The following is a 27,416-nucleotide window of genomic DNA, read 5'->3' on the forward strand; positions in this document are numbered from 1 at the left end:
TGCAAAAAGCGAGTATCCCAGGGGAGTCAATATACGTTTCTCAAAATCATTCAAATTAGTTCCATCAAAGTTCCCTGAGATGCTATCATTCCAACGGCCAAAGAATAGCGCTCTAAGAGAGGCATAGCAAGCAGTCGTTAAAGGTAAAGGGTGAATATACCATCCTAGCTGTCATGAGCACTACTCCTGAGGAGCCAGGACTGGCCCAGCGCCCCCGGAAGCAGACCCTTCTTCTACATCTCCGGACCCAGCAGACCCCTACAGGGGCCCTTTGGACCGTGTCCTGGCGCCTTTGGCACCAGGCTCATAAAGGACTTCAGTCCCGGCGCCATAGGCGCCGGGCTCATATTGATAAACTGTGTAATAATGCTTGGGTGGACTTACCTGAGGCAGACCATGCTGCATACTTACCCAGAACAATCCAGTCTGGCTGAAGTCCCCAGCCATCAGGGCTGGGAGGAACTATTTCCTCTATTCAGGAACTATTTTCTTACCTGGGTGGGGCCGGTGGAAGAACACACACTTGAAGCACTTCTCTGCTATTTAAACCACGCCCGATGGAATACACGTGCTTCGCGTTATCCTGCATCAGCAGCAGGACGCTCACCAAGTCGGCTCCTGCATCCTGGCTCCTGACACGCCCGCCAACACCCGGAACACCTGCAAACAGACAAGAAAAGAGAAGGCGAGCATTCGAAATTATACTTACCGGAATCCGGCCTCAGCAATCCTCCCTCCGACGATCCTGCAAAGGAAAGGTACAAGATTAGCAGCGCTCTCAAACGCTCGCAGCTGCGCCGCCTTGCCTTACCCATTCGTGGCCTCGCCGAACTCCACAGAGGCCACGACGCCGGAAGCATCTCGGCACCTGAAAAACAGAAAAAGACAGTCATTAGAGGTGCCCGCTCTACAGCGGCCACATTTCTTCCACTTACTTACATGCCTCATCACGCGCGTGGAAACTCCAATCGCTGCTTCTGATTAAGTCAATTTTGGCGATTTGGTAGCTGAACGCCGGACCTGCGTTCTCGCATTCCCTTCAGCAACTTCTTTGGCCTATTTTGAGCGTGTTTCCTCCACATGCTAATTCCGGAGCTGCGTGTTTCCTGTTCGCATGCCAAGTCTCCACGCGGACGCTGTCTGCAAGCGCAGCTGTCCTGAGCTGCGTGAATCCTGTTTGCATGCTAAATCTCCACGCGGATGCTGTCTGCAAGCGCGGCTGTCCTGAGCTGCGTGAATCCTGTTCGCGTGCCAAATCTCCACGCGGACGCTGTCTGCAAGCGCGGCTGTCCTGAGCTGCGTGAATCCTGTTCGCGTGCAAAATCTCCACGCAGACGCTGTCTGCAAGCGCGGCTGTCCTGAGCTGCGTGAATCCTGTTCGCGTGCCAAATCTCCACGCGGAAGCTATCTGCAAGCGCGGCTGTCCTGAGCTGCGTGAATCCTGTTCGCATGCCAAATCTCCACGCGGACGCTGTCTGCAAGCGCAGCTGTCCTGAGCTGCATGAATCCTGTTCGCGTGCCAAATCTCCATGCGGACGCTGTCTGCAAGCGCGGCTGTCCTGAGCTGTGTGAATCCTGTTCGCGTGTTAAATCTCCACGCGGACGCTGTCTTCAAGCGTGGCTGTCCTGAGCTGCGTGTATCCTGTTCGCGTGCTAAATATCTACACGCAGACCCTATTTTCAAGCGCGGCTGGCCTGGCTGCGTATATTCTATCGCGTGCAATCCTGCACGTGGTTTTCTGAACTATTTTTGAACCTTTGGTACCTGTGACAGTTAACAGGTGAAATTCTAATTTTTGTTCATCGTGGGAAAGGAAGTATTTCATGAACTATTTGAAGCTTATTGTGCACAGTACTTTGGTCGCTATCCTGTGGTGCACCAACCCGGTATCTAGCGAGAGCCTTGTGCCGTTCGGGATAAGTCTCCCTTACTAATCTTCCCTTCCTTTGTCGTTTGTTCAACTCCTGGTTTTCTTCAAGGAACCTTCGTGGATTGCTTCAGGTTTTGCCATAAAGTCAGTGTCTGAATTAATGCTAAAACTGTGTTAACTTAGTAATTCGATTGGGACAGTTTCTTATGATACTTTATCTATCCTAGGCATACTTCCTACACAATTCCCACGCCCTTTCCAGTGATCCATCTCTCTGCCTGTTTTATCCAGTCAGAGAGTTGTATCATTTGGAAGGTCTAATTTGACCTGCCTACAATCAAGTCTTGTGAAAATAGGATCCGGAAGAGCCCTACCAAATTGTATCCTTTATTGGTTTCCGGATCCTTTTCAGTTGATTCATTGGTGATTTATGACAGCTTTTCGATGTGTAATGCTGTGCATATCTGCAAAATTACTGCTGCAACAAAATGTGGACCGTTGTCCGACCAAATTACTCTTGGCAACCCAAATCGTGGGAAGAATTCCTTTACCATAGTCTTCGCAGTGGTCATGGCAGTAGCATCTTTAACGGGGAAAGCCTCAACCCATTTACTAAAGGCACAAATGATCACAAGGACGTATTTTAGATTGTTACACCGTTCCATCTCAATAAAATCAAAGTGGATGACCTCGAAGGGGACAGAAGGAGGCCCAAAACTACCCCTTGGAGTTGCTGTCCCCTTCCCCACATTGTGCTGCAAGCAAATCATGCAATCTTGGACATAGCGCTGCGCAATTTTCAAAATGTTATCATTTACCCAGACTTGTTCTAACATTTTCGTGATCTGCTGAGCACACACATGCGTAGGACCGTGTGCCATCGTAACCATCGCCAGCACATATGAATTAGGGAGCAACCATTTCCCTTCAGATGTGTCCACCCAACACCCATCTTCATCTAGTTTCCCCATCCCTTCGGCCCACTTCTTAGACTCTTCTATTGTGGCATCAGCTTGGATATCTCGTACAGACCCAATACCCTCATGTTTCTCTTAGAGCATGCATGTCTGTGCTAAGGTCTGTGGCCGTTTGCCTGGCTATCTGGTCAGCAAAAGTGTTCCCTTTCCCCACATCATCTATGACCTTACGATGCACTGCACATTTCATGATCGCTAACTGACTAGGGAGCGCGAGTGCCGAGAGCAATTGCACTATCAGGGGGCCATGCTGAATCTTGGTCCCATGTGAGGTTAGGAACCCTCTTTCCGACCAGAGCCTCCCAAAGTTGTGAGCCACCCCAAAGGCATACTGGCTATCAGTATATATATTTACTGTACGCCCTTTGGAGAGTTCACAAGCTCGGGTCAACACTATAATCTCTGCGGCCTGCGCGGAGTTATGCGGAATTCTCTTAGTTTCAACAACCGTACTCAATGTAGTGACTGCATAAGCAGCTGTAGATGTACCATCCGGAAGTTTGAAGCAGGAGCCATCACAAAACAGCTCCCCTTCCAAATTATCCAAAGGAGTATCTATAAGGTCTATCCTGCCCTTTGTTTCCTGTTCAGTAGTAAACAGGCAGTCATGTGATTCTTTGTCACCGCAAACAGTATTTTGCGGGAAAGGTAGGAGTTCAGCCGGATTAAGAACACAACACCTCTTAATTTGAATGTGAGGGGCAAACAAAGTTAATTCATACCTCGTCAGCCGTGCAGAGGTGAGGTGCTGTGTTTGGGTTTTATTCAATAGGACATCTACAGAGTTAGGTACCATCAGGGTGAAATCATGGCCTAGGACCATTCCCTCACTCTGTTTTACAGGCGCGGCAGCAGCAGCGACGGCTCTCAAACATCTTGGCAAAGCGCATGCGACAGGATCAAGGGCGGAAGAGTAGTAGCCGCACGGTCTATTCTTCCCTCCGTGTTCCTGTGTTAACACAGCCAAAGCACATCCATCACATTCATGCACAAACAACACAAAGGCCTTATTGTAATTTGGAGTACCTAGAACCGGGGCAGAGCATAACGCGGTTTTGAGAAGCTCAAATGATCGTTGATGTTCCGACTTCCATGGCAGCGGCGAAGAAATGCCCTTCTTCGTCAAGGCCAACATCGGTTTTATCACTAGTGAGAAATTCGGGGTCCACAGCCTACAGTAAGAAGCCATACCTATTAAGGCTCTGACTTCCTTCTGTGTATTTGGGACAGGCATGCCAGAAATGTGTTTTATTCTTTCAGGTGTCAATCTTCTCCCCTCCTTTGACAGGAGATAGCCTAAATAGGTGACCTCCTGACAACAATATTGAAATTTCTTAAGCAAAGCTTTATGACCATGTTCAGCCAAATGAATAAGCAACAATACAGTGCCTTCTTTACAAGCACTTTCAGAATCTGCAGCTAAAAGCAAGTCATCGACATACTGAAGCAGTGTACAAGTAGATGGCAATTCAAGGGTGTCAAGCTGCTCTTTCAAAGCCCTGCTATAAATGCTTGGACTTTCAGTATAACCTTGAGGTGCACGAGTAAATGTGAACGAACGTCCCCCCAAGGTGAATGCGAACAAATATCTACTATCCTTGTGTATAGGAATACTGAAGAAAGCATTCTTCAGATCCACAACACTAAAGTGAGTAGCTGTAACAGGGATCATTGTTAGTATTGTTGTCACATCAGGCACAATTGGAAATTGTGGGGCGACAACTTTATTAATAGCGCATAGATCAATTATGAAACAGAATGGGATTGCATTGTCGCCTTTCTTGTACACGGGTAAAATCGGACTGTTACATAAACTACCTCCAATCTCTTCGATCACTCCTCGATGCACAAAATCGGAAACAATGCACTCCAAAGCAGGCTCGCCCTCAACTGATATTTTATATTGTGGAATGCGTGGTAGTTTAACTCCATGTTTCAAAACTATTTTAACGGGTTCGACCTATAATACCCCGACATCATTGTCGTCAACTGCCCACAAACATTCCGGGACAACGCTAAACTCAGGAGGCAATGGTCGAATCAGAAACTGAGAACTGGGAAGTTGCTGTGGTGAAATCGTCAGTCGCACTCCGTCAGAGGAACAATTAATTACTGCATTTAATTTTTCAACAGATTTAACCCCAGCAAATTCTCTCCACAGTTTGAAGTCAAGAGGAATGGACAGTGGTCCGTAAAGGGACCCAAAGAAACAGGCACCGGCGAAGAAACCGGACAAGTAACTGGTATGCCAGAACCCTACAGAAACATTAGTTTGCCCTGACAGTGGAATGTTAGGAACCCGAGAATGATCAATGGAGCACTTCTGTGCTCCAGTGTCTATCAAGAACTGATGTTTCCTATTCCCCACTAACAGTTCAACGTAGGGACCTTTTTGACTAACGGGAATAGGTGAAGGTTCCAAACCCTGCTTCGGGCAATCCTAACGAAACAAGATGTCGTCGAAAGGAAGCTCTTCAGAAAGGTAGGCAGCAGAAGGTTGATCAAATGTGTTTCTTGTGTCCACACTCGAAGTCTGATTATCCCGTGAAAAAGGTTGCTGAGGATCTTGTGAGAACTGACCTCTATCAGGGCCCCCCACTCTGGGGCGACCTCTAGGTCACATACTCCCAAATGTGTTGTTTGACCTCTGTCGAAGGACGGGGCACTGTGCACGCCAATGACCTTCCTGTCGGCAATAGGCACATTGATTAATATTCACAGGACCCAAGGGGACGTTCCCTTGCGGAACATACTGACCTCTGGTCTGTGACTTACCTCCTCTGGGATTTCTAACAATTTGTTGTAACAATACTTTAGTCTTCAAATCTCCTTTCCTCTTCTCGACTCTATCTTTTTCATTATTGACACGGTTCTCGTAATACTGAGCCATGTGCAAAACTTCAGATTGGGATTTCGCCTACCAAGCGCTCTCAGAGAACATAATCTGTGACTGGATGTCAGGCAGCAATCCACGCACAAATTTGTCCACAAACAACCTTTTCCCAGACTCTGTGCCCAAGTCATGTCCACTGAAGTCAGAGAATAACTGTTCAAATCGATTAAAGAATTCAGTGGCACCTTCAGATTTTCCTTGAACACAGGCCGTAAGCTTTTCACAAATAATTCTTTTCTCAGGAATTATGGTTTTCAATTTTGCAACAATCCTATCAGGCAAAGTGAGTATTCCATGCGGTGGTTTCTCACCAGCCGGTCTTTCCCCATCAAGCCTAGTTATGTTAGCCCACGTATCTCCCAACCCAGGCACATCGTCTATTGTTCGAACCTGCTTCCATAAATCTACGGGCAGGAGTACAGGGAATAGCAAGTCAATATCACTTAGGGTGAACACAGAGGACTGTAAGACGGACTCTATCTCTTTGTAGAATCCGGTCGGATTTTTCCTAATATCAGGAATTGATTGTCGAATAGTGTTCACTTCCTGTCGCGAAAACGGGACGTGAACAAATTGTGATACATAATGTGCAGGAATGTCCACAGCGGGTGCACCTGTCCCAACATTAGCAGGAATCTCAACCTTTGGGACAAATGTCGGAGGAACCTCTCTCATTGACAACTGAGATATAGGTAATTCCGATCGCTTACTAAGCAGCAGAGCCAGGTCGAGCGCTAAGGCAGTCGAAGAAGTGTCAGGCAAAAAAGCCCTCCTACAAATACCCAATAACTCTGTAGGACAACTAACCTTCTTCCTTACACATTCATCCTGCAGGTACTGCACCATTACCTAAATCACCTTCCTCTGCATGTCTACTGTATACTGACTATACGTGTCATACACTTCATCTGGCGGTATCGATGAATCTGAGATCCATCAAATTGCATCTTTGGTACAGATTCGTACTTCCTCAGATGCCGATTTACGACACGGAAGGAACCGTTTCTGTACATACATACTGTCGTCTTCATCATCCTCATCCCGCAATTTTTCTAAGTCCCTCCTATACTCAAATAACCTCTCAACATGACCATGTACTTTCTCCTCAGTGTCCCTCGAAAGCGCTAAAGTATTCAGATCCCTCAACCCTTGTGTGAGATCCGCATTATGTAATCTACCCCACATTACACATAAATAAGTCCCCAAACCTTCAATAAAAAAAAAATTCTCTGGAAAATTGCTCATATTTGATAATGTGGAGAAAACATCAGCTTGATCACCTCTCTCCATACAATGCTTAGCCCATGCAAATAATTCCCGTTTCTTTTCTGCAGAGACAGTACTTCGAGTGCCAATCTTTGACCCCGCACCCTGATCAACTTCAGTCGGTAAAGAACCACTCGGGAGCAGAGGTGCGGGCAGATGCAATGGAGTTATTACTATCGGCGCAGGGGGAAGAGGTGGTAGCGTAGGTGGAGGAACAACAGCTGGAGGGATAGGGGCAATAGGTTGTACAGGGGGAACAGGAATAACAGCAGGAATAACAGCAGGAATGGGCAGAGCACCAGGGAGAGGATCATACGGAGGTGGCGCAGAGGCACCAGGCCTGCGATCGTTTAACAATTTATCAATAAATTCTTCAGAAACATGAACATTTCTAGAGGGATAGATTTTCTGGATACCGAGTGAGAAAGCCCTATCCATACTCTTGACTGACTCTGAATGTTTTTCCTTATCATATAACGCCTTTTCGATATTCGTTTTATGACGGCGTGCATGCTTATCCCTACTTTTAAGCTGCTGCAACGCTTCTTTTTTCCAATTCTGCAAAACATCAAATGCTGCAGGTCTGGCCTTCTTCTTTAACAAGACCGATTCTAGGTATTCAATACGGGGGATCTCGAAACCACCATTGATTGGCCACAGAAATTCGGGGGCATGTCTGGTTTGTCTGTGCCAAATATCATTAAATACTATACTTCCAATGCCATGCTTACAGTACATAGTACACGCCTGCGACCCCTCCTGTGGTGCCGGGCGGCTAAATTCCAAAGATTGTCGATCGCTGCGGAACAGTGCCCTAAAGCAGCTAGACAATTTCTCAGGCATTTCAGAAAAAAATGGTGTTACCTGGTCAATAATTGTGTCTGCAGATACAATACACCAAATTCAAATTGTCAGGGTTAAATTAAGAGTTGGGTCACGACTACACCTGAGCAAACCTAAGGAGGACCGTACGGTTTACCAAAGAACTTACCTAACAAATTTTACCTTGTGTTTGGTGGTTTCGACAAATCTGCCCGCCTCAAAAATGGACCCTCGTCAAGATGCCGTGTCAGACCAAACGACTATCGTCCAATGATCGGATCGTGCAGCGCTGCCGAGGTATCACGTCTCGTTTGGTCGGGCCCGCAGTATCACACTGTCCGCTCCCGGTTCGATAGCCTGCGTCAACCTTCAATGATCCGGCATCAATCTTGAGGGTCCCTATTCGGGCGCCAACTGTGAAAACAGAAAAATAATATGAGGCCGGGAAGCCCGAAAGGAAACACACCAACACAGGTTACAAAGAAACATACAAGTGCTTTTATTTCATAACCAACTTCAACGAGGGTTCGATGTGTTCAGTGAGAGACCACACATTGGAATACCCAGGCTATTTATACAATTTGTCCAGCCCTTGGCCAACCCTCTTGCGGGTTAACCATTCTGCGAAATACAATACTGGTCTTAGGGTTCCTTGCCAGGTCAACCTTTAATATATGCATTTTGATTAGTTTCGCTGATATAAGTAGTACATTTACATATAGGTCAACAATAGGACAAGGTCTCTGTTCGCGACCCTGACAAGTGGCCTGCAGGCATATTAATTATTCAGCTGTACGGAGGTCACAACGACCAGAATCTTATTCGGCATGTCATTTGGCCTCCATTTTGATGTTCAGGGTGACTTCTGCATAACAAGAGAACCTAAAATGGGGCTTAATCCAAGATGGCGGCTTACATTGATTTCTCTGAGGTCAAGACCTTGCCGTGGAGTTTGTTCGCGCAAGATGTTTAGACAACTTGGCGTAGGCCAATACACATACAACTATTACAATAGGAGGCATAATATTATTTCTATTCCGACAGCACAGACGTCAAGCAATTCTCTGAGCACATCGTTCATGAAATATTGGAACACAGCCGGGGCGTTGCATAGCCCAAACGGCATGAACTGATATTCATACAGGCTATGCTTGGTACGGAAGGCGGTCTTCCACTCGTCACCTTTTCTTACCCACACTAGGTGATAGGCCCCTCGGAGATCGAGCTTTGTATAGATCTTGGCATCCTTGACCTGGTCTAATAGTTCTGGGATGAGTGGCAAGGGATAGTGTTTTTTTACAGTGATTTGATTCAGGACCCTGTAATCTATGAAGTTCCTTAGGTCCCTTTCCTTCTTAGGCACGAAGAATAAAGACGAGGATGCACATGACTTAGATGAGCGGATAAAACCGTTGCGAGGTACTGGTCCAAATAAGTTTGTAAATGGAGATTCTCTTGCTCCGTAAGCGCATAGATTCTGCTACACGGAACCTAGGCCCCTGGTACGAGGTCGATTTCACAGTCATAGGGGCGATGCAGGGGAAGTGTATTTGCCTGTTCTTTTTGGAATACATCCTGATAGTCTTCATACTCCCGTGGCAATGTTCCTAGTAGGCCTAGCGTCGGCCCATTCCTTGGGATGGTCCCCACCTGTTGTCCTGGTTGGGTGTCTATTCCGTAGCAGGAGCTTGCACAGTCACTGGAAAAGGTCAACCTTCTTGCACGCCAGTCGATTTGGGGATTGTGGGCCTCTAATCAGGGCATTCCAAAGATCATCCGGAACTGAGGAGCACAGATGAGGTCAAAAAAGATGTTCTCCCGGTGTCCATCCTGGCATAGGAGAGTCACTTCCACTGAATGATGTGTCACTGGACCCAAAGACAATTGGGTACCGTCGACCGCAGTGACGTTTTCCATTGCCAGTTTTTTACGGAGAGGTAGACCCATCTTCTCTGCCAGATCTAGGTCCATGTGATTACCAACGGTGCCGCTGTCTACGTATGCCTCTAGGGTGTGCATTTTTGACGGCTCGTCATGGCTGATCAAGATGACTGGTACAGCTAGGTGCAAGGCCTGTGATGAATCCTTTTCCCTGATCGACAAGCGGACCTCTGCTTTGCCGGGCGTTGGAGGTTCCCGAGTCAGGGTCTGCGTTTTCCTTGTCTGTGGTTCCTACTGTCTTTCTTGGTGGTCTCACCGAGTACTCACGAATAAAATGTCCAGATTTGCTGCAATATAGGCACAGTTGCTGTTGCCGTCTTTTTTCTCTTTCCGCTTTCGGAGAGGACTTCGTAACACCCCAATCTGCATGGGCTCTGGGTGGTTCTCGAATTGGCGCGTCTGGGTTTCTTTGGGCTGCACGTAGACCGTATGCTCGTCAGACCGGGCTCGGTCGTTCTTTCCGTCCTGCAGTCTGTGGTCTAGTTATTCCGCCAAGTCCATGTATTCCTCCGCACAAGCCTCAGGAGGATTTACTACCTGGGCCAGAACATCCTTCAGCTCTCCCTTAACCCACAATAGAACAGCATTGTCCTTTTCTCGTCAGGCCAATTGGTTTCAGCTATGAGTCTGTTAAAGGTGGCAATGTATGATAGTAGATCTTGGTTGCCTTGTCGGAGAGACACTAGCTCGTTGTCTAAGGCTTGGCCTCTGGAATGGCGGTCGAATAACTTCTCCAATTCATGCTGGAGTCCTGCAAAATCCCAAAGCAACGGGTCGTCTCGGTTTACAAATGGGATTGACCAGTCTGCTGCACTACCTCCCAGGTATGAAAGCACAAACGCTACCCTTGATTGATCGTTGGGAAAGGCCCCCGGTCTGCACTGAAAGTGCAGGCGACACTGGTTTAAGAATACCAGAAAAGAGTTTGGGTGGAGCTAGTGGCACCACACTCGGGAGGACTACCTGTACTGGCGTAGGCTGCTGGACGAGGTTGAACCTGGCAACGGGGCTTGACCCGTCTGCGTTTTCAACAATTGTCTTGCTACATCATCCGTGCGTTCTTGGTTCACAATAAGTTCCCTCCTTACGGCATTGGTTTCTTGTCTTGCAGCGTGCGCCTCGGAACGCAGTTCTCCCAATAACTGGGCTAATTGGTCAGTGGTGTCTGAGGTTTCCATAATGCTTGGGTGGAGGTTCGGGAGAGTCTTTGCATTCTGTTACGCTCACCTTATCTCCACAGGGGCATTGGGCGCTGGACGTGGAACGGGCTGCTGTCTTGACTTCTGCACAATGCAGCGCGGCACATGATTCAGGGATTGGCCTGGGGTCAGCTCCTAAGTGGGAATAGAAGAATAAATGAAACGGGTGGCACTTGTCACTTTCAAACCCTTCCCCTTCACCCCCAAGTGACTCTGGTTCTCCCTGTGGTATGGCACTCTCACCTTGTGTTATTGGATGGTGCACTCTCCTTCCTGCCACTCTGGACAGGGGTGCAGTAGTCAGCTGGAACTAGTTGCTTCACTGGTCTTTATTAAGAACTAAAAACTGCCCAGACCTGCTGCGGCAGCACCTCGTGTCGTCTGAGTTCTTGCTTGCTTATTAATGTCTCTTTGTTTGTTCTTCTTTCTTCCTTTGTCTTGTCACTGTGTTTGCCTTCCCTTTATTCAGGTGAGTACAATGTCCGTAATGTCTTTGTATCGTTGCTCTTCTTTATCCGTTGCACTATGAGTGGCCTTATGGTCCGTGCAACTGCAGTGAGTCCTTCTCAGCTTTTACTCTTACCGGTGTTATAACCAAGTCTTTATGTATGCGCCCGTCTGTAATGAGCGTGAGGATGCTGAAGAAACTACAAACGTGAAGCGCGGTCAGGTAAGTTCAGTGCGCACTGCTTTTGACCAAACTGACCTTTGTTTTGTATTTCCTTTTCAGATGCAGGCTTCTGCAAAAGCCACCAGGTTGTGGAGCGATGCGCTGCTGTCAGGAGACTGCACGTCTGGCCACGAAAGAAGGGATGCTGTTTCCCTTCTTTCGTGGCCAGACGTGACAGCTGGGAGCCTCCGGTGAGTATTGCAGGTAAGTTTCCAGGTTATCACGAGTCTCCGGTGGTAGCTGGATGCTGGTTTGCTTCTTGCAGGTTGCTGAGGGTCACGTGCAGCAGAATAGTCGAATGCTGATGCAGAATCGACGGAGAGCGTTACGCTGCTAACTGCAGATTAACGCGAAGCGTGCTTCTGAGAATGGGCAAGGCTTATATAGCTTGTGGGCTAGCCACGCCCTGTGCCACGCCCTGCCTAGCAGCATGCCCTGCCACCCCCAAAGTTAGGGTGTGGAAACCATTAGCAGGATGCTTCCTGAGTTTAGTGTTATGAGCCTGGCGCCACAGGCGCCAGGACAGGGTCCAGGTGCTCCTCTCTTGTTCAGCTTGGGACTGTTCCCCTCCGGGGCTATAAATCTGCGTCAATCTCCCCTGTATTGAGTGGGGATGTATGGACCTGTACTATCTGGCACCGTTAATCGGGACACAAGATGGCATATCGGGTTTATGGAGAGGAATGTACATTCCTTTGGAACAGGTGTGGAACATGTAACAAATTTCCTAGCACAAATGGCGGCGCAAGGCAAAGCTTATTGGACCATTAATACAGCACGCTCATCAATTTCAGAAGGTCACCCGCATGTCGAGGGGCAAGCTATTGGAGAACATCCGAAATGCCAGGCAATACTCCTCTGAATAAGAGTACCACAGCAACCCCATACACGTGTTTCAGCCTAGTTGGGCATCATCAGTGAGGTGAAGCTGTGTCTCTCTAAGAGCAGTGATGGGCAGAACAAAGACTGATATGTGGGGATATTTCTTCTCTGAAAAAGAACAGTGAGCTAAAGACTTGGTTGAGACTCTCCCTGGGGCCATCCACCCAAGAACAAGTCAATGGGCTGTGTTTGTGCTGGTAGAGAGTTTCCCAGACCCCCCCTGTTTTGCATACCAAGTAACTTTGGGTCTCACCCTAAGTTACCATGGGACTCCAGACGTGGACCCCTTGCTCACTGCTCTTAGAGAGACACAGCTTCACCTCACTGATGATGCCCAACTAGGCTGAAACACGTGCATGGGGTTGCTGTGGTACTCTTGTTCAGAGGAGAATTGCCTAGTATTTTGGTGCTGGACTGCCCCTGGGCAGGACAAGGACTGATATGTGGGGATATTTCTTCTCTGTGAAAAGAACAGTGAGCTAAAGACTTGGTTGAGACTCTCCCAGGGGCCATCCACCCAAGAACAGGTCGATGGGCTGTGTTCGTGCTGGTAGAGAGTTTCCCAGACCCCCACTGTTTTGCAATAATATATGGACTACCAAACACTCAAACTATATGGGAGTTGTACTTGTATACTTTGTTGCTGTATATATTATTGTTTATTTGTTGCTGCTCCAGAAGTAAACTCTTTCGCTGATCCTAACTCTCAACTTTCGCGCCCCAAATGGTTGATGGTAAGAGGTGATTAACCTCCCTTCACTGCCTCAGGAACCTGCTGGCTTGTAATCCACTTTAGAACCTAGAAAATAAAACAAATTTCAATCTATTTAACTACCATGGTTGGCAATTGTGACATTAGGCATATAACATTGTATACCATTGAAACATTAATTTCATTTATTAACTTAAGTCATCATTATGTAATAGCATCTATACATACACAATTGATAAGGTGGGATAATCCTTCACCTCTGTGTTTTTAATAGAATGATGACTTCCAGTAACGATAGTGTTGAAAGTCTGAATTCTATGTCAAGGTTGGAGCCTCGGGTTGTGCTTGTTTAAAGCTTACCTACCACCAACGTCGCCATCTTTTCAATAGGCTTGAAATAGAAACTTTTAAAAGTCGATTTATTCGACCTGTCTGCTTGCCTTAAGGATTTCCTCCAGCCATGCCCCTACATTAAATGCTTTAGAGGCCATTGCACCTCTCATAGAGTGTGCTCTGTAAAATACCATGTTGAAACCCACCTGTTGCAACACCCATCTCGCCAGGGTTGCCGGGGTTACTGACCCAAAGGGCGTACTCAACGCAATAAGAAGTTGTGCCACTCCTGCAGGCCTCAGGTTCTCTGTCATGTTTCCATATGCCGCAAGTCAACGAACCGGACAGAGTTTCGCTGGAAAGGCGTCATATGAAACTGACCTCAATCCAGTCTTAGTTCTTCTCATGATTGCGAAGGTCAGTCCTGTCGGCGACACCACCTTCCTAATAACCTATAATGCTCTCACTTCTGGAGGCTTCAACAATTGTATTCCTCTCAACAGTCTACAAATCAATAGATGTTCTCCTACGGCCGTCCCTTCGACATGCGGATGACACTCTTAAATCGCAGGACAAGCTCTATTGATTGATCTGTACGCTTTCCCTTATGCTGCCATCTGGGCAAGGAAATTTGCTCCATGCACAACATCTGTTCCAGCAGAATAACTAATCCCCCACACTAACGTGAGATGGGGGTTTAGATTCTATTAAAGACAAGGAGGCGATTATTATCCCACCCTCCCACCCTGTATATGATATGATATATGTCAATTGTGATACGCATGTACACAGGTGGTTCAAGTAAGAACATTCTTTGGTTTGTTGTTCTTCCCAACCACCCACCCTTCTTGCTTGTTCTTACAGCTACGAGTTGAGGTTCTGATCAGGAGTGTGGCTCGCAGTTACAAGTTGTGGAGTGCGTGATTAAGTTCTCTCCAGAAGAACTTCGGCATAGATTCAGGCTGCGGGAAGGTGGAGATCTCCAGTTTCGATGGATCCTTTCTCCGCGCTACGCAGTTCAACCGTTTCATTGGACTTCTGGTGCAAGACAGCTGCAGAAAGAGGGGTTGGGGTTAGAGTAATGGACATATGTAGAGGAGGGTCCCTGCTCATTGGTCCCCTGCAGGGCATGACCTGCCCTCCATGATGGTTTGGGGAGTTCCCCATACATTGACATTGAACTCTATCTAGTTCTGTTGTGGAAACTTTTTTGTTTGTAAAAGTATTTTCTTTGCTGCTGTGGTTTCAGAGTAAAGATTGTAATGCATAATATGAGCCTCCTGTCTTGTCATAGAATGCACATTCCTCTCCATACACAGCTATGCCACTGTGACCATGGTAATGTTTAGGCCTTCCTAGTTCCTGGGGCCAGTGTCTCCTCAATGATGCCTTCACCCTCTCCTGAAAGCCCGAGCCTAGCCCAGAATCCCTGGAACTTGCCCACCCATTACTTTGAGGTTGCTCCCTTGCAAAACAGGGAAAATGTTCCTAATCAGTCCTCATATGATTGTGCCCCATCTCAGCAGCATCACCTGGAGCGTTGAAAACCTGGTGATAGTGCATGCGCATTTTTATCAGGTCAAGCAACTTGATTAGTAAGGCCATTTAATAATTCTGTAAATTGATTAAACGGATCATACACTATATAACTGTGCAGTGAATTAATACGTCCATCTATGGAAAAGTACAATGATTGATGGGTGCCTGAATTGATTCCAAGGCGGATGACCCACACACCACATAAATATCACCCCTTATTTATATATTCCAAACGTCATAGACACGACCCATTTATGGATTAAAACGTAATATTGATAAAAGGTCGAACGCTCGTTAGCGTGCATTATTTTGTAACCATTGCGTCTCGTTCTGTGGGAGGCAGCTTGTTTCGACCTTTTTGTCGCATGCACTTGTGTTGTTTAGGACCTCTTTTCTTCGGAAATCGTGCTTGTTTTGCAATTCAGACCTGGCAACACTGGAAGGCTGAGACCTTCAGTTGCTACAGCAGCGTCGCAGCGGAGACAGCGCGAGCAATGGATACGCTGGGAGGTGAGAGGGGCATGGATGCCAGTGGTTGCCGAAATGAACGAGGGGCGCGGCAATGACATGCTTTTGTCAGTGTGTCGGGTGTGGAGGCGAGATGGCGGGGCGAGACCCTAAGACATCATCACAGAGGGCAGGCCGGAATGGCAGAGAAGTGATGGAGAGGGCAACGGTGACTGGCTGTGGGGCGAATTCACGGGATCGGGGATCTGAGATTGGGGCACAGAGTAAAAGGTGGATAACCTCGGAAGGGAATGGTTGAGCTGCAGCCTGCAGGCCTTTACTTTACAACGCTCGGTGTCACCTCTCCCATTCTCCCTGAAAGTAAGCTTGCTGCCGAGAGCGAGGCAGGGAAGGGCACGGAGGATGCAAAAGGAGGTATTGCAAGCGGGAAGAGCGTTGGGATATATATGCAATGCTTGTATTGGGCTCACTGCTAACGTGTGCCGTAATGACATCTGTCAAAACGGTGGTCTGTCTGGAAGCAAACTGTCCGAGAGAGAGAGAGATCCTCTGGGATAGAACGTGGTATAAGCTGGCAATCCAGGATTTTGTAAATTGGTGATCTCTACCAAAGAAAATGTGTTTGCAAATACAAAGGCTGGTAGCAGGGTTGCACCCTGGCCGGAAAGTTGTGCGGACATATTGAGAATTGGCCCGATTGTAATGGCACGTTGAGCAGCGACCGCAAATTATTTGCAGAACCTTGACATGTTTCAGTGGAAACATATATACCATCGGACATAATGGTGTCAGTTTTATGGCATACAGTGTGATGGCTGGAATTGATCGCATATGTTTTTGGGGAAAAGGAACTCCCGACATTTCATCTCCCGGGCCAGTATGCAAAACTTGTACTACTTGTTCTTCTGGCTGTCAGCATAGACTTGATGGGCATTTTTATTTTCCGATGGGCCACTGTGAACGAATTCTCCTGTTTTGTTGGAAGAACTACGGCCAATTAAATGAATTAACCCCTATTTTACAGTGGTCGAAGTGGAAAAAAGTGCCAGTGGTACACTGGCAGGGCTGAAAATGGGACCCCACAGTAAAGAAATTCCAAGCGACACCAGTGTGGGTAATACTGGAGGGATGTTGGAGGAGCTCCTTCTTAAACCGTTTGCCTCTCGAGATGAATCATGAACACCTGGAAAATAGCGAAGTTTCCTATAATGTTGTAACCAAAGTATAACAAGGTCGTACCTTTTTAAACCTAAAAAGCTGTACTTAAATATTTCCCTTTGAGTGCAAGCTTAACAATTTCACAGGGGTCCCTATTAGAGTCTCAGGTGGTGTTGCGGTTGGGTGAAGTGGAGCTGGTCATGGAAATCGCACCAGTTCCATTAGCGGTATTATGGGACACCAATACCGTGGAGATCTAGTGCCTGAGAGAATCGATAGTTAGGCATTCCCCTATGATGTTGGAGCTGTCCATTTTGCAGTGCTCCTTGGATCCGTCATGGAGCATCAGTAATTGGAATGCTGCCTCCTTGCCCGGTCTTTTGTGGGGGGTGGGGGGATATCTTCTTTGGTTTCTTCAGCTCCTGTCTGGAGCATGTACACTTTTTTTCTTTTCAGAGCCCAGTGTCGCTCACCACCCGCGGCCCGGGATCTTCTGGGTGTTTCTCTTTTATTCCTTTCTCCAGACCAGAGCATGTCCTTTAATTTCATCACCAGGCTAGGGGTCTTCCTTGGAGTTCGTTGGGTGGCATAGCTTGGGAGGGTGCTCTCTCTCGTATGGGCCTGACAGCAGGTATTGGCAGGGAATGCCGCGTTCTTCCTTAATTGCGTGCTCCGACCTGAGCACTGCAGCAGCGTGGATTTCTCCTAGCTCACCGCCACAGGCACCGGGCTCAGGCTGGGGCTCCGGCGGCATCACAACATGGGAGCATTGCCACCTGCCTGCTGTGGGGGGAACCCACCTTCAGGCATTCGCTCCCGACTGGAGCTCTTCCTTTTTTTCAATGCCGTACCCAGAATCACTGTGGGGGCCCCTGCAGTGCCTTCATCTGTTGCGGCGGATGCTTTGGGGGTGTAGACTGGATCCGTCGCACAAGCACCCGCCTCATATCTTCTTCCCTGGACCAAGGCAGCGCCATTCCCGCCAATGCGTCGTGGCGGGGCCGTTACTTCGCCGCATCTTTCTATGGCGGACAAATAGCAGTGCAGCCCACTCCTCAGGTGGGGGAAGGTCGCTTCTCCAGTGACCACGGCCAACTCATATTTTCCCTGGGGGTAAGGCGGTACCTTTCACCCCCAGCAGAGCAGTAGGCATTTTCTTTGTGGCCTTGGCCGCTCTGTTCCTTCCCCCTCAGGTGGGTGCACAGTTATTTTCATGCAGCGGAATGCCGTGTGGCTCCCTTCCCCACAGGGCGGCCCGGGCCTGCACCGCAGCCAAGGCAGTGAGGCGCAGGCCAACCCTAGCTTGCGATGTGGGTCGGGCGCTCCTCCTCTCGTTGTCCCTCATTTCTCGTCACAAGTGAGTGGCAGGAACAATGCCCCATGGGCCTCGTCGTCTTTCTCCCCCATTTCTCTGGAGATTCTGACTTCCTCGTCGCCAATTGTTGTGAAGTGGAGCTTGTCATGGACATCGCACCAGCTCCATTAGCGGTACTATGGGACACCAGTACCGTGGAGGCCCAGTGCCTCAGAGGATCAATAGTTGGGGGCTGGTCATGGGCATCGCACCTGCCCTCTGAGGTACTTCAGGACACCAGCACCTCAGAGGCCCTGTGCCTCACAGGAATGCTGGGGGAACACCCAGTCTTGGAGGGGGTAGGGGCAAGCCTTACTCCCACATGTGAACCATGGTGGCCTCTCTGGTAGGAGGGCCCCATGGCACTCCGGCCTACAGGCCCTGCTGCGCAGGTGGGCCTGTAGGCCTCAGTAAGAGAGACTCAGTCAGACATTCTGTTTTGGAGTCTGCTGCTGCTGCTAATCCCTAATGTGCCTGCTGGGCTCCCTTATCCCTAATGTGCCTGCCGGGCTCCTGGCCCATCTTAAAAGGGCAAAACAGTTGGGAGGGACACACCCCCTTAAAGGGGCAACACATACAGGAGGTCCACTATCTAACACTCCATAAACCATTTGCCTCTCAAGATGAATCATGAACACCTGGAAAATGGCGAAGTTTCCTGTAATGTTGTAACCAAAGTATAACAAGGTCGTACCTTTTTAAACCTAAAAAGCTGTACTTGTATATTTCCCGTTGAGTGTAAGCTTAACAATTTCACAGGTGTCCCTATTAGAGTCTCAGGTGGTCTGGCGGTTAAGTGTCTTGCCTGTGATCTTAACGACCCGCATTTTAAATCCTGGCATCGACACTCGCTGCATAGTTTTAAAGCAATCCAAACACCCTCACATAAATGCAGAGTGCAAATGTATTTGCATTGGCTTTTTTTGCATTGGAAATGGGATTGCCTTTTCTAAAATGAATAAGCAGTTTAAAATTTACATCATTTTTCATAATTGAGTAAACCCCACACCCAGAGCTTTAAGTATGCCGGGCCCTGCTGGGGCTCACCCCAACTAGCACAAGCCAGGCTGACATCTCAGGCAGCTGTATAGCCGAGCAGTGCATCGTTGCACGGCTGCCTGTAGGTGTCAGCGTTTCTGCCTTTTCTTTTTTCTAATCCGAAATACTGACACCAGAAGTCAGCCGTGTATCTGAGCAGTGCTTCGGCTAAACCGTGCTTGGTTGAAGGGCTTCCACTGCATGTTAACTGTTTGCTCAGCAACAAAAGGAAAGCTGGCCAACCCAGCCCTTCTCCTCTTTTGGGATAAAGAGACATCACACAGCAGGCAGCCCATTGCATTCAAGGAGCGACCCCCCCCTGCGCCCCCGCAGGCAAATCTTTAACCACAGCTCCTTGAATGCAAGGGCTGTGGTGAGCGGGGGGAGGGGCTCTTGTTGGGGGTGTGCCCTAAGCACTTGTACTTGGGTCACGCCCTCCTAACAAGAGCCCCCGTCCCTCAATTTGCCACCCTACTTAAATCACTGCCCACCCCCTCTGTGGTCTGGTGGTCATTCATAATATATCAATATTAGCAAAGGGGAAGGGTTGAGCAAAGTTTTGGTGCCTGGTGGTGCCCTCTGGTGGATTCAGCGACTTTTTATCTTTGCTACAGTTACTGTTACTACTATTGTTATCAGTTCCTCTTTGAAGCTATCTCGATACTGCAGCTTTAAGAACGGAGCTCCGGCATCCCATTATCACTTTGAATCTTCATGAAGACCTACATAAGCACTTCATGTGCAAAGTGCTGACCAAGGTGTCGGTGTCTGGGAGCTGACGGGCGCCAGCAGCTGGTTTCTGCAGAGGCAGAGTCACTACAGGAGTTATAACATTTACATTTTCCAATGCATAGTTGCGCAGCAAACTTTGCTCCCCGCTACTGTTGGGGCAGGAGTGAAATGTCTGTATACTATCTGAGTAGTAACTTGCAGTCAGGTGACGATGCTGTTGAGATCCATGGCCCCAGCAAATTGAGTCTATAACTCTTATTCTGGTAAATGAACTGTTAAGGGTTATTGTGGGACATTGCACCTTAGATAGGTTAGCCCCGGTGACCAGACTGGAGATTTTTGGAATAGCTTGTGTGGAGGATTGATAGACGTTTTTATTTGGCAACCCAGAAGGTGAGGATCTAAGTTGTCATGAGCCTATTATTGCACTTACTACTTGGCAGCGGAACATATAACCCACAAGGCTCTTTACAATCAAGTGCTTGCTTTGGCTTGAGCACAGCCAAGCACCAATCAATCAGTCAACTGCTTTTAGTGGTTGTGGGTGTTTTCGGTGGCTTGTGTAGTCCGGGATGCCTAAAATAGCAAGTGGGCCTTCTAAACAACCATGTTGATGCCCTCCTATCCTGAATGGCGGTCTTTGTTGGGGGCATCTGAGGCAGTATCTTTATCTAGGTAGAGTGTCTCAGATATGGTTCCCGCAGTGACCATGATGGTGCCATTTCCTACAGTTTCAAATGCTCAAGTTGCTCGACATGACTAGTGTCCCATGGCGGTTAGTTTACCCTCGACAAGAACTCTGGTGCTGGGTGCTCACTGTCGAATGTGTGGGCACAAGAAGGCTTCTAATAAAACTAACAAGTCTAGTAGGGAAAAAACGGAGGACCAATAAAGGAACTCAAAACACACAAGTCTGCTGTAATGCTATAAGTGATCAACGTTTTTTGGAAAGCTTTCTGGCAATTGAGCAGTTGTATGGGTTGGAACAACACTAATGTAGTGCTGGGCTTGCATTGCTATATGCAATGCAAGCCATAGAATGTTGACTAGTGGTGTCACCTTGGGTTCCCTTAGGGTTCAATGGATGACAGGCATTCAGGATGGGAGATACTACTGAGAGCAAGATGTTATCAATGCTCTCCCTCTTCTTCCAACTTATGCCCTGAAACTTAAATAAAGCACTTATCTTTTTGTTTTTCAACTCTTTATTTAACTTTTGTATGAGTCAAACATAGCATATTCAAAATGTATACTGGTTTTGAATTGTTACAATGTCAATACAAATAGAATATATTTCATCTAATTTATCACATATTACAATTAAAAGACACATATCTTAGACTTAAAATGCTATTAGCCAGCCAAACCCTACCAACTTACAGTAACGGAGAATAATACATAAAACGTACAGACAAATCACAAAACGAACGCACATCCCCATAAACAACCCCCCCATCCTGACTAACACATATATATTCAATGACTAAACACTAATCTGCACTCATCCCTACAATTCATTGAACGGCCCCCATAGCTCCAGATACATTTCCCCTCTTTGCTGCCTATGAAACAAAAAATAAAGCACTTCTACATTGTGTACCTGCTGGCTCCAGTGTCTTACCTGCATCCTGCGTCTTCTGATGAATTAGTACACTGCAACGAACAAGGCGAACATTTGGATATGTTGGGCTGTGCGCCAATGTAGTGGAGAATGTGTCTTCTCTCTTAACAGAGCATCCAACAAGCATGAACGTTTCCTCAAATGTCATACAATCGGAAGCTGAATTGTCTGACCAAACCCTTCATTACACTTGGAGAGAGGGGGACAAACATATTAGACTATCTGCCCCTGGAATTGCAGCCCTGGACTTGGTGTTGATTTCATTTTCATTTCTCTAAGATAACATCTGTTTAGAGCTGGGCACCCATACTCTTCAATTTATCAACATAAAAATGTATTTGGAATTGGTGCAGAAGTCCTTGAAATGTCACAAAAGCATTCAATCTGATTTGGTGGTACAGGCAGCACAGCTTAATGATGTAAATGCTAATATTGAATTGCTCCTCAAGACCATGAAAGATATGGCGTGATGTGGTTGGGCTTACAAAAGAAAGATCTAAGTGGTCCTGGTACAGAGCCCATTGCCCAATTTACCACCTATGGGTTGGAAGAATCAAAAGAAAATCATCGATGGAAGTAGGGAAATCGTAGATGACAGAAGAATTCAAAGCCAAATTCCAGGAAGTTCTTATGGGCCTTTCTGAGGAGGCTGCAGTTGCAGCGTCCTCTGTGGAGGCACCCTGCATTGATGAAGTAGTTTCTATGGTTTTAGACTGGGAGGCTGAGGCTAGATGCCTGATTGAGATCTCTAAGGCTAAGGGGTTGGTGCAACCAGCGCAGCATAAAGGGCCTATCTCCTCTCCTCCTAGAGCTTGGTTTTGGTGACCTCATATTGAATAGAACTAATGTGATGATAGCTTTTCACGAAATTCCACAATAGTGCTTAGTAGGCTCTAGGGATATTGAAAGAGTGTATTTTCCTTCTGAAAATAGAACACATTTTGTGCAATTGGACTTAAGTCCACAAATGTAGTAAATCGGACCATTCGGAAAGTAAGCCTTTACAAACTGGCTGAAATCGCATAAGGCACTCATGCTCCAACGAAAGGTGGAGAATATGCTACTTCACCTTTCCCAGGAAAAAATACAGCAGAAATATGGAGATTGCTTAACCACTTGTGGGCTCCCCAAGAAGCCCTTTTGCTTAACCCGATTACAGGGGAAACTTGGAAGTCTCATTTTGAACAGCTTTTTGCGCGTGGCGAAGACTCAAATTTACAAGTTACAATGGGCTCTGAGTCCTTGGGCCTTTTCAACAACCCTGAGCGATATATAATCCAGAGGGCCAGTATCTCGAGCGGCTGGGCCGGATGAAATGTCTATTTGCCATCTGAAAGACCCACATTTCTGGCCTGCCAAATTGGGTGTCTGGTTTGACCAAATTAAGAAAGTCAAAAAAATTCCACCATCATGGACATGCTCATCGATTGTACCGATTTATAAAAAGGGTGATAGGACGTTTCTGGGCAATTACAGGCCCATCGTCCTTCTCAATGCCAGTGGTAACCTTTTTGGCTCATTACTTCTTAAGGCCTTTACCAGCTGGGCTACATCTACCCACCACTATGACTCCTGGCAAACTGGTTTTGTAAGAGGTGTGGGGACCTCAGTAAATCTCTTCAACCTAACCATCCTCTGGCGAAGGCAAAAGGGGCCAAGAACTACACATGGCGTCAATTGATTTGGCGCAAGCTTTTGACTCTATAGATCGCCTAACCTTGTGGCAAAAACTTGAAAAATGGGGTTGCTCCTCAGATATAATTGAAGTTTTGAAACTTTTGCATACCCATACTTCACTGCGAGTAAGAGTGGATCGTAAGGGCCATATGACCGAGCCAATTAAAACCTTTTAATGGCTTAAAACAGAGTTGCCCATTGGCACCAGCTGCCTTTAATCCTTTTATCTCGGACATAGAGTCGGCCTTTGATGCGATCAGATGTTTTCCTCCTTCATTGGCGGGCATCCCAATTGGAAGGCTCCTTTTCGCCAACGATTTAATCTTGTTGGACCAAACCAAGGTGGGCCTCCAGAGGCATACTTAGACAAGTATGTGGAGTTGAATGGATTGAGAATCAATGCTAAAAAATCAAGAATCCTAACCTTTGGTCGCATAAAAAAAGAAAGGCAGTGCCAATAAAGCATGATTTATCAAAGGCGATTTTATTATTTTTTTTCTTTTTTCATAGTGTCAGAATTTACCTTCTTGGGCCTGTGCCTGAATGACAGTGCTGTGGACGCCCAGAGGGAATGTTCCCTTCGAAGTAAGACAAGAAACCTCGCTGCACAAGCCAGTATCATTATGTCTAGATATTGCAAGTTTTCTTTGAGGTGGAAGAAGTCGATCACAGGGATCAAAGTGTCCCCAATTTTAACTTATGGGGCGGAAACTTCCTTTTCACTACAAGCCCTCGTATGGGGGAAATTGGAAGATCTGTTTTGGCAGAAGGTGCTGCACTTGTCAAACTGTGTGCCCATTCAGGTCATCAGGGTAGAATTGGGGCTGACATCCCTCTATTCTACAACAGTCTGGAAAACACTTTCACTCTACAGAAAATGCTGCGATAAAGGAACTGAAGGTGGTCTTGCTGCTATTGGTTCCGCACTATTGTGGCCTTCTGAGACATTATTGTCCGCCTGGAGCACATTATGTAATGGTATTTTGACTGATCTGGGTGAAAAATTGGGATCATTGTGGCTATACCAAGCCTGCGTCAAAACGAAAACTGTATGATCTTGATTGGATCCAAGCGCTTGAAGCTCGAGAAAAATCGAGGATATATAGCAACAACTTCAAGGACACTAGAGCAAGGGACTCTTTACCACCATATATTTCTAAATTTCCTTGCAAATTGAAAAGCCAGAACTTTCTAAGGATAAGAATGAACTTCTACCGAACCAAGGAAGTCTTCAAGGTTAGCAAACCATCTGCTTTGAGGACTTCCACTGTAGGATGTCTGACTGTGATCGAGAACGTTACACCATCTCATCTTAATCTGTGTAGGCGCAAGAGATCTTCGCTCAAAATGGCTGGCTAAGCATTATCGCAGGTATTCAACCCTTTCTGATGAGAAATGGTGGGGAAGACTGAGCACTCGAACCTCACTAACTTTAGCCTTGCTGGCCTTCGTGAAAGAACTTTTTGAACTACTGTCAACAAAGTAGCCCAAGAAGGGCTGATCTTTAGAAGCAGCAGAGCTAGAATCTCTAGCAGTTATGTTCAGTTTGCCTTGCTCTTTTTGTATGGAACTGTTTTATTTCTGGGATTTGGAGAAAACATGATCTTGGCCTCTTTAATTCTTTTTTTTTTCCCTCAAACTTTGTATTTGTTTTTTTTAAATCTTTTTAATTGTTCCTTTATTTCTCTTTTGTTGTTTTTATTTCAGGTTATTCTCTCTTAAACATTTTTTTTCTCATTTCTGTTTCCTCATTTTATTTATATGTGTTTATTCAAAGGATTTATGGAAGATTTTTTTGATTGCTTACATTTTGTATGTAGCAAAGGTTTAAGATTAAAACCAATGGCTAATAAAATAAATAAATCGGATTGTTGCTTAAATATACTTTTTATAAGGGCAATGGGGTATGATTTGGTGCCTGGCGTTGCATGGGGGAGTGACCTTTAGGAGATCTGATCTGTTGATTGTGTCCCCTCAATATGACTATTTGAGGGGAATATGTAAGCCTTTCAAGGTCACATACGTTCCGGGGTAAAGTAATCGGAGAGTAGTGAAGTTCTCTGATAATGAAGTGTGTGCTTTGAGAAATGGCATGATTGATTTGCAACAGTTCCCCAAATTGTTTGCCCGCCCAACTCAAAAGTTAAATGACTATGGTACTGGTCTTAAACAGTAATTCCAGCCACCAAGAATTTGTCAATTAAAAGCTGGAATAGTCAGGGTTTTCATAGTTTCATGGGTACCGTGGAAAGAACAGCAGCATTATATGATTTGATACACCTTCAAAAGGGGTGGCTAAGGGAAAAATGTGTGCTCGGTGGTTACACCGTCATACAGCAAATGGCTTCCCCAAGTGTGGGTGGCCGTCCATTGGGTGGTTTAGTCACAGCCATTAGTAATGCAGTATTAATGAATTATGAACTGGTGTCTGATAACCATTTATGGTATTTTAGCTTTGAAGGATTTTCTAAAGAACCAGACCCTCAAAAAGGCCATGTTTTTGGTTAATATTTATTGGAATTCACGAGGTAATGAATTGGAAGTCTTTTTTTAGAAAGAATTGGCTACTATAACCGAAACTTTCTTGAGGATGGTATGCATGTTTAAATATCTGGTGATCTAAATGCAGACTGTCTTCTGGGAATTGGGTCAGAGGAACAAAGGTTGTGCAAGGATTCAGGCTCCAGAGTGTCCGTTGATGGTAGACTCTGGAGAACAAGTTAAACATCTCCGGCAGGTGTATACAAATCGGTGTAGGAGCGACAAAAATATTCAGCCCCAAAGAGAAGATAAAAAAGCTCCTCATTGTCTACCAGGAATTTATCCAGAGTAATTATATTTCTGGTGGCCAATGGGGTGAGCATTTTAGAGTAATATATCGAAGATCTGACTGGGAAGCACCTCTCAAATACACTGCATTTACTTTTACTATGTCTCTTGAATTTGCTGAGTCTCGTTAAGAAATCCTCTGTGTCTAGGGCCGCCGGGCCTAATGGGCGTTTTGTAATGCAATCTTGAAGATCAATGCTGCTCTCTGGACCTTGGTGCTGTATACAATGTTTTCATATATTGTAACACACAAGATTACACTGTTGAGCTGGAAACAATCTATAGTAGTGCCCATTTATAAAAAGGGGGCCAGAGATAGCCCATCCAGTTATTGGCACATTGCTCTTCTAGATAGCGAGAGAACGATCTTTGAGGCCCTAGTCCTTGGGGATTAGAATCAGCAGGCTGGTTACAGAAATTTCATACGGATTTCTGTAGGGGTCTCGCAACATCTCAATGGCTTTGCTGTTGCATGCCTGCAGGAAGGAGCATGTATAGCTGCTAATGCCTGTTTGTATATGGCAACAGTTGATTACTCGGAGGCTTTTGATTGTGTCAACCAGACTTTACTTTGGTCCAAACTCCAAGGTTGGGACATACCACCATCACTCATTTCGATATTGGTGAATTTGCAGGAGGACAGCACACTGAGAGTGAGATTGAACAGACCGGGGGCAATCCCAGATAGTTTCACCCTTTCAAGTGCTTGGACAGGGATGTGTCCTTGCCTCCTCTATATTTAATTTCTACTTACCAGATTTGGGATATCATTTACTGAGCACTGCGTTAGCGCTGCCCAGAATATCCAGATTGTTTGTACCATATTTGGGCTCCGTGGACGATTTGGTGCTGCTGGACAGGTGGGTTTACAGAGGCAGCTGGTGTCAATAAGATCATATTCATTGAAGAACGAATTAACCATTAATGAAAGGAAAACGAGCGTTAATATGATTCTGAAGGAATGCAAGGAAAACAAATGGGCTTTCCACGGGTGCTGCAGGATCAGGTCCACTTCCCAGTATCAAGCGTATCCTATCTGGGTTTTGTGTTAGATACTTCACCCAGCATTACCTCTATTCTGTTCTGCTTAATGATTAAGGCAAATAAACTTTCTGCACAGATGAGGAACATCAATACAAGGTTCTGCCATTTTTCCATCCCTCCATTAATTGACTTCTATAAAATGAAAGCTGTTCCTGTATTATTATATGGCATGCACCTGGGTGTTGCATCACGTTCGATTGACTATGCAAGGGTTGGAAGTAGGGTTTGGAACGGGGCCCTAAATTTACCAGACTGTGTGCCAATTGAGGCAGTGGGATTCGAGCTTGGTCTGGCATCCTTGCATGGTCATTTGAACTGGAAGATCGTCTCCGAGTATCGTAAACTCTAAGACTGCCCAAGGAAATTCCTTTAATGTTGACCTTTCCGATG

The 27,416-nt window shown here is 46.5% G+C and overlaps 1 protein-coding gene across 2 annotated transcripts in view; it reads left to right on the forward strand.

Annotated features, from left to right (window-relative positions):
- The first annotated feature begins 15,506 nt into the window (after positions 1-15,506).
- ZC2HC1A (zinc finger C2HC-type containing 1A) overlaps positions 15,507-27,416 on the forward strand; it is a 657,196-nt gene continuing 645,286 nt past the window's right edge. Inside the window, exon 1 of one of the 2 annotated variants that reach the window (XM_069621244.1) lies at positions 15,507-15,615. In XM_069621244.1, the coding sequence (XP_069477345.1) occupies positions 15,600-15,615 (16 nt within the window). In that variant the 5' untranslated portion in view covers positions 15,507-15,599. The remainder of the gene's footprint in view (positions 15,616-27,416) is intronic. The other variant, XM_069621243.1, reaches the window with a different exon arrangement.

Source organism: Ambystoma mexicanum, chromosome 5q, assembly GCF_040938575.1.
Source record: "Ambystoma mexicanum isolate Mex_15411 chromosome 5q, UKY_AmexF1_1, whole genome shotgun sequence".
Classification (NCBI taxonomy): Eukaryota; Metazoa; Chordata; class Amphibia; order Caudata; family Ambystomatidae; genus Ambystoma; species Ambystoma mexicanum.